The 14,327-nt window shown below is 41.3% G+C and overlaps 1 protein-coding gene across 1 annotated transcript in view; it reads right to left on the bottom strand.

The window, feature by feature from the left end:
• Nucleotides 1-11,039: 11,039 nt before the first annotated feature.
• The window catches only part of LOC122617256 (protein bunched, class 2/F/G isoform-like), a 30,188-nt gene continuing 26,900 nt past the window's right edge, over nucleotides 11,040-14,327 (bottom strand). The window contains exon 5 of the mRNA XM_043793067.1: nucleotides 11,040-11,832. Coding sequence (XP_043649002.1) covers nucleotides 11,040-11,832 — 793 coding nt within the window. The remainder of the gene's footprint in view (nucleotides 11,833-14,327) is intronic.

The following is a 14,327-nucleotide window of genomic DNA, read 5'->3' as shown; positions in this document are numbered from 1 at the left end:
CACCAAAATTATACCGAAATTGATTTTATCTTTAATGTAACAAGATATTAAAGTGAAATACTAAATGGTACCAAATAGGTAATCATTAAGTCAACCCGATTTTAAATAGCAGTATTATATTTTGTGTAGCATACTTAGTAGAATATTGCTATCAACGTCCAGCGATCAAGACTCCACATACTAAACTACATTCCGCCATAAATTAATTAGTAAATAAACTAATATAATTTAGGTATGCAAATAGTTTTTCCTCTCTATTTGGTTTAAACATACTTGCATATAAATGTACTTATACTTACTAATAGAACGGTAGAAAAACGGAGATCTTTTACATACCTGAAAATAAAAGAGAAAATATATTAATTGAAATTCAAGTTGAACTAATTCTTTATTAGATTAAATGAATTTATTAAAATGTAATTATATACCTAAGTTATTATCATGCAGTGCAGTTCATTGCTATTTTTAACACAACTCAATCATCATTGAAGACCATTTTTGAGAAGTAAACATTTGATAAGATAAGCTGAGGTGTAGTTGTTGGTAGTGAAAAACTGATTAGATGACGAGGCTTGAATGCCACGCTTTGTCCACTTTTTATATTGATTAATTGGCGGTAAGCACACATCGAAAAGTACTTTATAAAGCAATCATCGACGCTGTCTGGGTCTTAAGGAGCCCAAAGTAAACAAAACTGGTTGCCTGTAATTTTCCACATGGCAATGGGTGCAGTTACCAGACCAGTTCTGTAAAAGGTCGCCACCTCGATGGTCGATGGTCACGATCAGCTCCACTCTCAAATTATGCTTCTCATTCGGCAGCAGAGCCGAAAAGCTAGTCATGCTGCTGATAGTATGATTGCGATTTATGTGGGCCAGTCGAGAAGGGGGCTCAAAAGTGTGCGAGTCAGAGAATGAGAAGGGGTTGTTTAGGAAAGATATTAGGGAGTGTTTTCGAATCATAACTCACTGCAGCATATGAAATCTAAATATCTATCAGAAAAGGAATTAAGCTAAGCAAAAGCATTCCAATTCCTGCTTAAGTTTTAGTGTTAGAGTTAAAAGTCACATCTGCAACTTTGTATTTCCACTCAGACCTGCAAACACGTGGGAACGTAGGGCTCACCTGAGAGAATCGAGGTTAAGCATGATAACCCACAGGAAAACGATAAGAACGACGCGCAGGAAAGCCAAGAAGAAAACTACGAGCAGCGCAGAGGGCAAGTCGCATCGCTGATGTGTGGGGTCAATGGAATTGAAGTGCAATTGTCAGAAGCTTTTCAAACGCGGCGCGAACGCGAAAGGTAAGCAGCGTGGAGCTAAAGCCAAACAAAAGCTTAAGCCGATCGAAAACAAAGAGCGGCAGAGATAATCGCGAGAGAGACAACGATTCAGAGAGAGAGTAGAGCAGAGATGGAAGAGAGAGAGAGAGACCCAGAAACCGGCACAAGCAAACAAAGAGCCGAAGCGACAAGAAACCGAACGACAGAAGCAACAACAGCAACACAGCGCTGCCCATCAGCAACATCGTGGACAAACACGAGGAAAAAAGGTTCGACTGACTGGCGGGCTCAGTGTGACGGCGAACGTCGTACCTGTTGTGTGTGTGTTTCCACGTTTCTGTTTCGGTTTGTTCACCGAAAAGCGCCAGGCGAAAACAAAGAGCTGTGCGAAAAAGTCCTGCATATCGCAAACAAAAGCAACAGTTGGCAGCAGCAGCAGTAGCAGCAGCAGATCGGCGGAGGAAAGCTGAGCAAAATGTTTGAAGTCGCCTGCCTGATGTTCATCTGCCCTTGGCTCATACTCGTGCTGCTCATGTTCATCGCCATGACTGTACTCTAGCACTAGAAACTGCTTGATGTAAAGATGTAAACACAAGCTGAGCGGAAAAAAAACGAAGAGGAATGGGCACACGAATTGCAACACATCCGCTGGCAGTGTGCCCAAATAATCATCGAAGGAAATTAACAGAAGATGCCTCTTGCGCCACCCAAATATTCCTATAAAAATGTGCTTTGATTGTTTTTATTATCCCATCGTTCGTTTGTTGTTTGTTGACCGCACGAGAGTGCAATGTGATTTAAATTAAAGATCCTATTATGTAAGCAATCGCAAATCGCACCTTTTGCGTATTTAGTCTAAGTTAGCCTCTAAGCTTGGAAAATAAACTACAAAGAAATAAGCAAACCAAAGGTTTCTTGCTAGCTGGGCATGGTTTACTGGCCTACACACCAATCCATTGTTAACTGTCTTTTTTTTAATTTAGGAACGAAAACCAGTTTCCTGAGCGATTAAATCAACTTGGTTTCGCTCAACTGGCAGGCCTCTAATCCGAGTTGTTGTTAGCTAACGACTTGGAAAATAAGTGGGGGTAAAAACTTGAGGGCCAAAGCAACTACTTGTACTGGAAAATGGCTGAATTTGGTTCCATATCTATTGCCAACAATTATATGCATTCAATATATGCATTAATATATATTAAATACAGTGTTGCCCCAATATGAGTTACCCATATGTGTATTTCCCAACTTCATATCAGCATTTTCGATCAATCACTTTTATTGTGCGCCATAAATGTATGTCTTTCGAAACCGAGCAACTGTCATATATAAAAAGTCTGGTTATCTGCTACTCTTGCGTATCTGCATTTGATAAGAGTTAAATTGGGACATGACTTCAACTATTTCATTCACAACTGACACTACACTCCTCTTGTCTCAAATATTCACACACCTATTCTCCTAGAAAAGCAAATCTATTTCTTGGGCTAGATATAATTTTAAATACGCCATTCCTCGAATTCAAAATCACTCCACAAGTACGCGTTAAAAAGTGAAAGTTTGTCACATAAGCGTAATAAGGTATAAGTGTAAAGGCAATTACACGTGTAGACTGTGTCTATATATCCAAATCGTAAGGCAAAACTTTGTTGTATAAATAATAAATGAAGCAAGCCATTAGTTACAATGGCAAATCAAATTAAAAATAGCACCATTATAAATAGCATGTTTTTGAAATGTATATTTTGTGGTTGCTGGTAAGTAAACAAGGTAGTTTCTCCTTTGTGGTTTTTTCTGCGTGTGCTTGGCAATGTCAATGAACCTCATTCTTATTAGCAAATTAAGAACAATGGAGCAAGTGGGCAGAGTAACAAGTCAAATATTGACCGAAATATGTGTGATTTGAGAACATTTTTTTTTGCTTTCAAAATTTCTAAGGGATCTAAGGGATAGCACGTCTGACTTTGATTTACTTGAGCTTTTTTACTTCACTGCCCTTTGTTTTGGTCGCATTCCAATCGTCTTCGTTTGCAAATGGACAAATATTATGAGCCGTCTTTTGTTGACTGAACAAATAATGGCAAATATTGACCCATCGATGACTGGCTGCGCTGAAGTCAACTTGGTCTAATTCCACTGTGGCAAACAGCGACGGACTTTTGGGGTGTATTTACTTATGCACGACTGTTTGGGCCAAATAAACCAAATGCATTTTCATTCAAAAGCAACAATTTCCATTCGTGGAAAAGAGGCCTGCAAAGCAGAGACATTTGAGACACCATCGCGTGCCGCTCGTCCGCCTTCGAAGGCAATTGCTGTAATGTTTCGTGGGGTGTAACCAAGGTGGGTGCCACATGCTAGTAGTAGTAGTAGTAGTAGTAGTAGTGGTTAGTTGTGGTTGTAGTGCAATCACCTCCGGAACAAGACCCTTTTGTGGGTCAGCAGGACTGCAGTTGGGGTGCTGCCCATTGTTGTTACTATAAATTTTGAATGTTTACCCGTGCAATTTCGTGCTCAAATCGGTTTGTCTGCATGCGAGTGTGTGGTCTCTGGGCCTTTAGCCTTTTGCCTTTTGCATTTTGCCTCCTCGTAGTTTGCATTTCTCGCAATGGGCACTTTGAACTCATAGTTCCGGCTGAGACAAGTCAGCGTGGCCACAGTTCATTGCTCTAATTCCCCAGCAATAACACCAACAATAGCAGCTATAGCAAAAAGCAGGAGCAGCGAGTAATATCGCATAATATCGTATGCGTTGAGCGAACTATTCGAATCCCAAAGTGCGGCACGTTCTGAGATATTATTTTCCTTAATATCCTGTAGCCTCATGGCTACCTCTGGCATGTTAGGCAAATGCAAAATGACCTAAGGCATTCGTATCTTTAAAACGAAAGTACCAGAGTGGTATAATTTGTAAGTAACAGAACAACTAATTAAATCCTACGATTTTCCACCTTTTTTTTATCTTAGAACACTTAAAACTTGCGCATAGGGTATGCCACAGTCTCAGCCATTCAATACGAGTTCTTCATGCTTTTGTTTGGACTGCAGCAAAGTTGTTTTTATCGCTGCCCATAAAATCACAAATTTCGCACATAATTAAATGCAAAATGGCAGCGAGGAAAACTCAACCGCAAGGCAAATGGCAAAAAAGCTGGCTAAAATCAAATTACAACTAATCATAATTTCAGCTTGTTTTCCATACTCATGTTTTTCTTTTTCTTTGTTGCGGTTGGAGGTGCTTTGAAGTTTGACGGTTTTGTGGCCGCCGGTTGGATTGTTGCACTTTTATTTTGGGATTGACTGGAAGGAACTTGCCTATGCAATTATTCCAGCTGGGCGGTAACACTTTTCCTTCAGTTTTCAGCGTTTTTTTTTCTCTATATAGCAGTAACTTGACTTGAGGCATTTTGGGCTTGTCATGGAGCTTGTGATTGTGCCGATGATGACGACTGCAGGGCGAAACATGACCTCCTTCGGTTGCCTTGCAATTTTCCTCGGTGGGTGGAACGAAGCCTGCCGGGAAATTGCCGCCAAACGGCTGAGCATTTAGCTTTTACGACTTAATAAATACAATAAAGCAATAGTAATGTGCTGGTGAATTATTACGATCATAAACTCAGGCTTAACTCGAAAGCAAGTGGTATTTCTGCAAAAGAAAGTGTATAAACTCAGGCTTAACGCGAAAGCAAGTGGTATTTCTGCAAAAAAAAGTGTATGCACAACTGCATTTCGATTCTCTGTATAATTTCACCAGCTTTTTCCAGCTCTGCTTGCATAATAATTGATAATTGATATACCATAATTCAAGCCGAGCTATTCCATTATTTTCCCCATTTCGCAAGCATAACATTGCGTGGCCCGAGGTTTCGTAAGAATTTCTTTGCATTATGCAAAAATGAAAATGACCATTAAGTGAAAACTTGTGGCTTGGCTTAGTCAACAGTTTGTTTTTCGCCTCGTTTTTCACTGCCTCAGTTTGTTTGAATGCCGCCAGAATGTCTGCCACGTTATTAGCCATCTCTTGACGTCTTTTTCCCAGTGCGTTTCTGTAACCCGAAACCATAACGAACTTAAGCATTCTAAAAATGTTCTTTTCCTCCCCCAAAGACTTTTCATCTCAGGTTGCTGATTGCTGCTTGCCTTTTGTTTTTTCCCTCTGGCAAACTAATGAAGCGCACCATGTGCCAACACGAGTATGTCAGTATAAATATGTTTATATGTACATTTGTATTCTGCCTTATTTTGTGGTTAAACTGTCCCACCAACGTTCCGTTCCCCTGTAACCCTTCTACCTTCCACCTTCCACCATTATCGACTCATTAGCTTGGCCAAATAGACGCGGTAAATGGCGAGCAGAATTGCTTTTCCATGCGTCTGTGTTTGTGTTTAGCATTCGGCATTCTGTTTAACATTTGCCACGTGGCCGCTGCTTCTGGGAAAAATAATTAAAACTTCAGTTTATCACGGACAGCGGGGGTCTGGCCAAAATGTCTGGCATCAAGTGGAAGTCAAATATTGGGATTCATTATTTGAATGATTGCTAAAGTTTGCTTAACTCGGTTGCTGTAATTAATGAATGTTACAATACTTGCTGCTGTATTTTAATATCCTACATTTTTAAGCACAATGTATTAAAATCCCTTTAATGCTGACAAATCAAAATCAGTGCTGCCAATTATCGTAACTAGGCAAAACAATGATGCCAAAATAGTCGAATCTTACAGCACGCAAGTCTCGTAACAAAACAATTACACTCAGTTAATATAACTACATATGTATGTATATAAAGGAGGTTCTTTCCCTCTACTACCACAAGTCATAGCTTCTGAGCACATCGATGAAGTGCATCAATGACGTTTCACATCAGCATGAGCCGCAGGTTGTGACGCCCACCTGGACTTACGACACCTGACAGCCTGAATTATTCTGCTCACGCCATTGCGGACTACAAAGTGGCAGCTGGCTGCGAATTATCAATGAGTTCTAGAGTTCAATCGCCATCTATCAGATGCGGCCATGCCCAGTTAATTGTTCGTTTTCATTTATGCAACAGTTTCTCAGCGCGAATAATTTCGTGGAAAACAAAGCCAGTGGCAATTAATCAACGAAAAGCGTTAATCGACTCGGAAAATCTCAAAGAAAAGATATTCGAAACGGCCACGCGAGATGCATGAAGATATAGCCACTTAAAATGTTACTTAGACACTAAAAACTGCAATGTAAATTGGCACTCTTTCAATAGTTTAAGATAATCTTTTTTAATTGAATTTTTTTATGATGTTTATTAAAAATTGCATTTTGTGCTGAGTCATTTGTGGTGGCAGTTTCCTCCTCCTGGGACATTTTTCTAATAAACAACCCTTTCACCACCCAACTTCCCATCTCTGCCCCATTAATAGACATTTAAAGTGGCCGCCATTTAAATGTAATTTGCCGCGCATTGCAATGGGAAATAATGTGAACTATAGAAAAGTGTGTCTATATCTGTCGGTTTGTCACTGGCTCGTGGCCCCCTCGGATGTGGAAGGGGGGGCTGGGAGGTGATGAAAGGGTGGGGAATTAACGATTTCCAGTGAACGAGCGAATGTGGCAGACATGATGGCGTCGCCATCGCTCGCCATTGTTGTAGCTCGTTAGTCTTCGCAGTGCCCATACCCATTTCTCTGTGTCTGTGTCTATTCCCCTGTATTTTCCATGTCCCGCGACTAATGCTAATGTAATCACATCGATTAGTGTTGGTAGGAGTTGGTTAGGAGTTGGCCTAGGCAGTTAAGGTTCCTCGACCACTTCCTTATGAACTAGATTTACGGCTATTGCGGTTCATGAACTATCTGCAAAAAGTCCAGAGACCAGTTATATAGTTCATATACTGGGCATTTTTCAATTTATTCGCATTTTGATTTAGGTTATCATAAAATAGATTTATCGCTGTTGGATTTCCTTTTTATTGGATTGACCTTTTTACATAATTCAGAAGCCAAAATTCGCATTAATGTTATGCTTTGTGTAATACAACTTGTGATTGATGCGCTTTTAATTATAGCTCTTGCAAAATATCCGAAGTGATTTCAATATTTATAGTATGGTTTTAGACAAGTGAATGTTGAAATAAGAAACATATTATTGTTGACTTTTATACGACTCAAAAAGTGCAAAAGTTCGGCACTTATTAAGATGAAGTTTCATTAACAATGAAGAAAATGATTGATGGCCCCTAATTATGACTTACCACCAAAAGTAAAAATAAAATGTTGCATAACATATTCGCAATAAAAATACAATGAATAAACACTTTTTAAAAGGCCTAAATACAGTTGGTTAGCGCCCAGACAATAATCCACAATCAACAAACTAAATAAATATAAATGTGAATAGAAATAGAAAAAGGTAAATAAATAAATAACCACGACTCATCGAGTAGGCAATAAAGCGAAGTGACATGACCAGACATACTTGTGGAAAAAAACCAATATATAAATCGGCATATATTTGGTATCTCGCAGATACAAGTGGGCGACGACAAATGATCTTTGGTGGCAGGCGAAGAAAGGGTTAAGAATGCCTCTTAGACAGGCCCGCAAGCCAAACAAAGCCGTCGAGCAGAAGAATGGGAGAGAAATCTTCAAGCCAGACAGCAAAGTAAACAAGAAGAATCGTTTTCAGAGATCTCTACCTCTTCTGGGCCAACATACATTGAACATTACTCTTGGCCATAAAAGACTCGCATCTGGCCTACACTTCATCACCCAGACTCCCTATACATTTCCATAAGATAATTGTTTATGTGCGGCTCGTCTTTTTTGCTTTTGCTCTTGCTCTTGCTTTTATTTTTATTTATTTTCTCCTCTTATTTTTCCCTACTTGAATATTATTTTTGGCATGTTTTGCGGCTTTTTTGGTTCGTCTGCTGCTGCTGCTTCTGCTTCGTTTTTTCACTCATTTTTTCGGGATTTCTGTTTTGTTTTGCTGGTTTTGTTGTCTGCTGGTTTTTTGGCCATTGTGTTTTGCTCGGCTGGCTGCAAGCATTTGTGCCAAAAATAACCGCTGACATCATCCCAAGCAAACCATTCAGCCGCAGCCACACAAAAATCGAGCTCACTTTTATTTATGGGCCACGGGCGGGGAAAGGAGAAGGGGATTTTGGGGAGCAGAGCCCCTCGATAAGGAGAGTGGCAGCAACAAACACCACACTTCATGCGCCTCTCTTGAGTGAGATAAAGCCAGAGTATCGCGGAGTATGGCACAACTGAAGATGATGCCTAATTGAAATTCTAATTGGTCTGGGGAGTCGCCTTCAGCCAGCAGCTTACATTCCATCCCATGGGCACATCCTCACCAAAAATCCACCGAAGAAACCAAATGAAATGACGGAGCACCCGGCTCGGTTCCCTGGGATTACTGACCTTGAACTTGAGGCGGTTGGCTCCGCTCCTTGATAAAACATTATTTATGGCGCTCAAGTCGATGGTTTTTGTGTTTTCTTTTCTGAATATCATTTTCTGCGCTTTTTGAGTGCATTTGAGCTGCATTTCGGCAGAAAGATCGAGATCTTTGGCAGCCTTTTGACGGCACTGTACTGCTGTGCAAGGGGATGCAAGCTTTCACAGGGTTTGCAATGATTTACCATATCTCTTGGTTTATAAACTTCCTCTCAGGTTTATCATTCTTGGATTTTTTATAATAACTCCCATTTTATACACATAAAGTGATTATATATGATTAATATGCGATTTCCAGATACCAATTTCATCCCTCTCCTAAGCAATATTACACCCGATAACATAATAACCGTTCTATCGTTCCTCAAACAATACAACATTATACATGAGCTATAAAGTACAATATTTCGCGTAATATAGAATACATTTTTTATTTCCAGAACTACCATGTTACCCAGACTTCTAGACAATCAAGTTAAGAACTAGCAAATAAGTATACTGTTAGTATAAGTATATAAATTTAGATCCAGCCGAAAGCCACTGCAGCTATGGCTGATAGTCATCCTGTAGCTTAGTTCACAAATTAAGCATACAGTGTACAATAAATAAATAGATATAGGTCTTTATGATTTCCGATTCCTAGCAGTAAGTTCATGAAAAGTACAAATTATGTGTACTATCTCTACATTAACACCACACCTCTTAGCCAGTTGAAAGCAGGGGAAGACAACTTAGAATAGATAGGATCGCAAGTACACCGCTTCAGAGTTATTTTGGTGGGGGAAATACCAGAACTCATTCAACTTGGTGGAAGAGTAAATGTTTCCTGACTAATCACCCGCCAAAGTACTCGCTCCTTATATGTACAGCACGCATTAATTAAACGCTATCTGCGAACTTTACAGCTGACTCACAAGTGAATCACTGAAGGCAATCACAGCAAGACTTTCAAATAGTTTTCAAAACTGGCGTGATCATCTCCAACTCAAACGGAAACTCGCAGTTAAAGTACAACAATTGCGTCAGCTGGGTTCTATTTTTTGAAAGACATATTCTAAGGCAATTTTGTCATTTGTGGAATGTTTTCGCACCATGAAGTGTAATTTGTGCTCGAAAACATATGAACCGGAGTCCCATGGATAGCTAATTTAGTGCGCCATTCCGCAACAAAGCCTCGCCTTTGTGGAGCCCCAAGTTTCATTTTTTTTTTTTTTCTTTTTTTGGGGTGGATGGGGAACCTTGGGGGATCGGGAGACCCTTTTCACTTTTTGCGCAGTTCGCTGGCGAGAAATTGCGTTGCGGCCAGGCCACCGCCACCAACCACCTCAAAGGAATTGCTTTTTTATTGCTTATGAGCCAAGCCAGCAAATGCTAACGCATCATCATCATTATCATCATCGGGAAATGAATGCACGAAACACGAGGCAAATGTTACAAGAGAGCCCAAGTTTAGGAATGACATCATTCCAAGTCAGAACCAAAGCCAGAAACCAAACCAAACCAAATCCATGAGGCAATTTGCACAACTTTTAAATGTTGATTGAAAAACGCAGGAAACTTCCTCCTCCCGCCTTGCTGCCTTTTTATAATTAAGCAAAAGGCGAAATAAAAGAGGCGAAGAAGCCTCAAGGGCTCGCGACTGGATTACAAATTGCGTTGGACCACGAAAAGGATGCATTTTCTGATTTCTGATTGCCACATGAGTCACCTGCGGAGTGACGTCACTTGGTTGAAAGCTGGAGTTAAAGGGTGAACACTAAATCAAATTAAAATGTATTAACATAACGTGCGAAATTGTAGTTAATTTGGATTTTGATTTTGGGAACAAGAGAACATGCTTTACGCACCACGAGGGTTAAAACATGCCTCATTTATAAATACACATTGAAACAAACAAAACAATAATATTTGACATAAAAGGAATTAAACATCGAAGGCAATGGTATAAGTACTGCTAAAATATTTTCATTTTTCATTAGGGGAAATGTGTTTATTATAACATCTATGACTGAAGTGTTAGCATGTGTTAACTATCTAGTATTTTACTCAGTTAATTGGTGCTCTTTAATGTTTCAACTTCTTAAAAATAAATATATAAAATCCAAATAAATTGTGTTATATTGTTGTTTATCAACTTGTAAGTTGTTACGTGTTAATGATCACCAGGGACATTCGCTTGAACAAGAAACCACCCAGCAACTGAACGTAATCCGAGTACAGTACAACATTCAGCGTGCAACACCACAGGCCAAGCGATTAGCAACACCGAGCATTCAGAGAGAGAGAAGGACACACAAATGGGGAGCAGTGGGAGGAACAAATCAAGCGACAAGTAGTAGGACATGGCAGTTAGCAATCCCGCAACCAAAAAGGGCGGACTGATCGACCCACACCGACCTGCTGATAATGGTATCCGCTGCACCACCAGCTGCACCACCAGTTGCACCACCGCAAGTGGCAGCTGCCGCGACGGCGGCAAACACGGTGGCGCATTCCAGCGGAGATCGGGATGCGGATGCGGATGCTGAAGCGTTGGGCACTTGCAAGCGCTGGAAGGCAGGATCGTAGCTGAAGGATATGCGCGAGCTGGCGGCAGGATGTCCTGGCAAGGCGGCGCTGGAGAACGACGTTTCCGGCGAACTGGCATAGAACGGCGAGTGCGGGTAGGCGTAGATCGAGGGACTGGCGCTGAAAGCAGCCGTGTTCGCCGGATCCACCGCCACTTGGTTGATGCCCAGCAAGCCAACGATCCTCGGCTGCGCACGATGCTGGATGTGGTGCTGGGGACTGCTGCCCGCACTGCTGGGTATGGGGATGGCACGACTGGCCGCGCGGGTGTACAGCGTGGGCGAGAACTGATCGATGGCCTCCTCGTAGTCCTCGTCCGTGCTGGAGCCCATGTAGAGGTGCGTGTCGCTGACCGCGCCGTTGGGGTTGTGCGTGGGCCACAGCGACTCGTCCACGCAGAAGGAGCTCCTGCCCGACTGCGACTTGTTGTAGTAGTAGAGCTGCGGATTCAGGCGGTGCATGAAGGACGGGTCGTTGGGCCCTCCGATGTGCGGATTGCTAAAGGCCCTCTTCCGACTGCCGCCGGCATTCGAGGCGCTGGTGGAGCTGGATGTTTCAATTTGGATTTTGGATGGACGCAAAGCAAAAGGTCGCACGCAGTTCAAATAAAAATAAACAGTTTAGAGGTATAAGAGAGGTTGCAAGTAGCTTTAGACATAAGTATAGATTTCACATAATTTCAATTTCTTTTCTACGCCAATCGAAATCATAAGGTAATCGTAAGTTCTTATGGGGAATAGGGAATAGGAGGGGATTCGGTGCCAGGCAACAGGAGTCGAGTCGGTGTTGCTGCAATGAAGTGATCGAGTGGCGATTCGAAAGTGAGCTGTGATCGGTGCCAGACAATCAGGTGAACGCGTCTCGTGGATTAACGAAGCCTGATTGATCAGAACGACAAATTGTTTGCTTTATTTGCTTGTGTCAAATTAAATGAACTTTTTTTTTTGGCCTTGCAAATGCAAAGTCTTGAGCTGCCAATTAAGTTTGTTTTGTGTGTGCTTAAACAACATGGAAATTATAAGAAAATATGTATGATATAAATGAGTTTACTTTGCGTTATTCGTTTGCAAAGTTCTTTGAAATTTTAATGGTTTTTGCTTTGTTAGTGTGGCCACTCTCACTCAGTCCATTCAAAATATTCCCCTACAAACAGAGAAACTGCAACCGCAGTCAACAAGAGCAGACTCAATTTCCACTTCATTTGCCAGCACAACAGCAACTGCAACAGGGAAACATTGTGATGCAACATTTGCGGCATTTGCAACTTGTCGATGCGCTCCAATTCTCGGCATAAGCACAACACAAAACAACCCACAACTGCCGAGGATGCAACATGGAATCTTTGGCTGCAGCAGCAGCAGCTTCAGCAGATGATGGATGTGGCGTGCCACATGCAATTTATGCATCCAAATAAAACTGACAAAAAGCAAAAGCGCGGGGAAGTGCACAGAATTTGTCAATTACGCTGTGGCAAATTAATCTCCTCAAATGGGGTAAAAGCGAACATTTCCTTTGGAAAGTGTTTGATGTTCGTGACAGAGTGACGACAACTCAGTTTTGCTTTTCCTTTTCCTTTGAGGATGAAAAACATATTTCCGTTGCACAAGTCAAGCTGATTTTCCCTCCCCCCACAACTAAGCGCATAAATTACATGCAACAGGGCGTGGAAAGGGGAGTTTTCCAAAAAAACTAAGACCTTTATCTCCCAAAACTTAGTGCAAAATAAGTAGTACATCATTGAGGAAAAACGTGGGCAACAACAGCTTTTTAACTGCAATCCAGGCACATTTTCCTTTTTAAAGTTTTCCTTTTTGGGCTGGGAATTATTCTCAGTGGAAAATGCGGCTTCACATGCCCGTTGTTGCTTTTCCTTTCGGCTTTGTGGTTATCTGTTTTTTTTACTGCAGCAAAACTTTTGCTCTTGCAACGTTTTATTTTTGTTTTCCTGCTGCGATTTTAATTGTTAATTTTAAGTTGCAGGCAACTTTTTAATGGGCCTCACATGAGAAACACGGTTTCCTCTGCACAGCAAGATCCTCATAAAAATCCGCTTGTTACTCTTTTGGCACAAGCTTTTTCGCGGATATTAAGTGCTTATTTTGTTTCGTATTCACTCCCCCCAATTTCGATACTTTCGCCTGCCTGCTTGAGTCATCCTCTGGCAAATCCCAGTGTCATCCTGGCATCTGGACTGTCATCGCCCTTTCCTTCGCCACTTGCAGCTTGCATAATGGCCAAGTATCAAAGTAGCAAAATTAGCATAAAATGAGCAACACAAATGGGTGAAACACTCGCGCAAGCCAACGAGAAAAAACAAGAAAAAAGTAGAAGAAACGACCCCATTGAAAACTATGGAAAATTGCGGCTGCATGGCTGCATTGTTGTTGGTGCAGCAACAAATTAAATGCACATTACATGCGGCATTTTCCGCCTTCCACTGCCATTTTCATTTGCCATTGTGTTTTCCCGCTTTGTTGTTGTTGTTATTGTTGTGTTCAGTATGTCGCCCCAGAGCCAACAAGGAAATAAAAGTATTCAACAAAATTGTGTATTCGCAAAACAAGCATTTGTTGTTCACGAAAATTAGGTGAATGGAGCTTGGCTGAAAACTGAAAAAGAAAGAAAAGTGCGGAGAGCGCGAGGGAAAATTCCAAAACTCCAAAACGGGAGCCTCGAAAACTGCGATCTCAGATAAGACAAAAAATCGTTGAAAAGAAATTTGCAGTCAGCGCAAAGAAAATTCGGAGGAAAAGGGGGTGTATTAATCGCTCCACCGTTTTGTTTTCGCAGTTTATCTGCGAGTTTTCATCGCTCGCTGCTGCCGTTTTCTGTAGTTTTCTGCACTTTTCTGCTTTTGACCACTTTTACCCGCCAAGCCGAAATTTATTTGCGAATTGTCTTTCATTCGTTTCTATTTACGTAATTCGATTTCCAATGCCTGTGGTTTTTATTAGCAGTTCGGCAGTTTGATTGGACAGCACAATTAGCTTGAAAGGACAGCAGAAAGGATTGCGTAAGCTTGGCAGCCAATTGGAAATTAG

Source organism: Drosophila teissieri, chromosome 2L (genome assembly GCF_016746235.2).
Source record: "Drosophila teissieri strain GT53w chromosome 2L, Prin_Dtei_1.1, whole genome shotgun sequence".
NCBI classification, from domain to species: domain Eukaryota; kingdom Metazoa; phylum Arthropoda; class Insecta; order Diptera; family Drosophilidae; genus Drosophila; species Drosophila teissieri.
The sequence above is the reverse complement of the archived record's forward strand: the minus strand, read 5'-3'. Positions and strand labels throughout refer to the sequence as shown.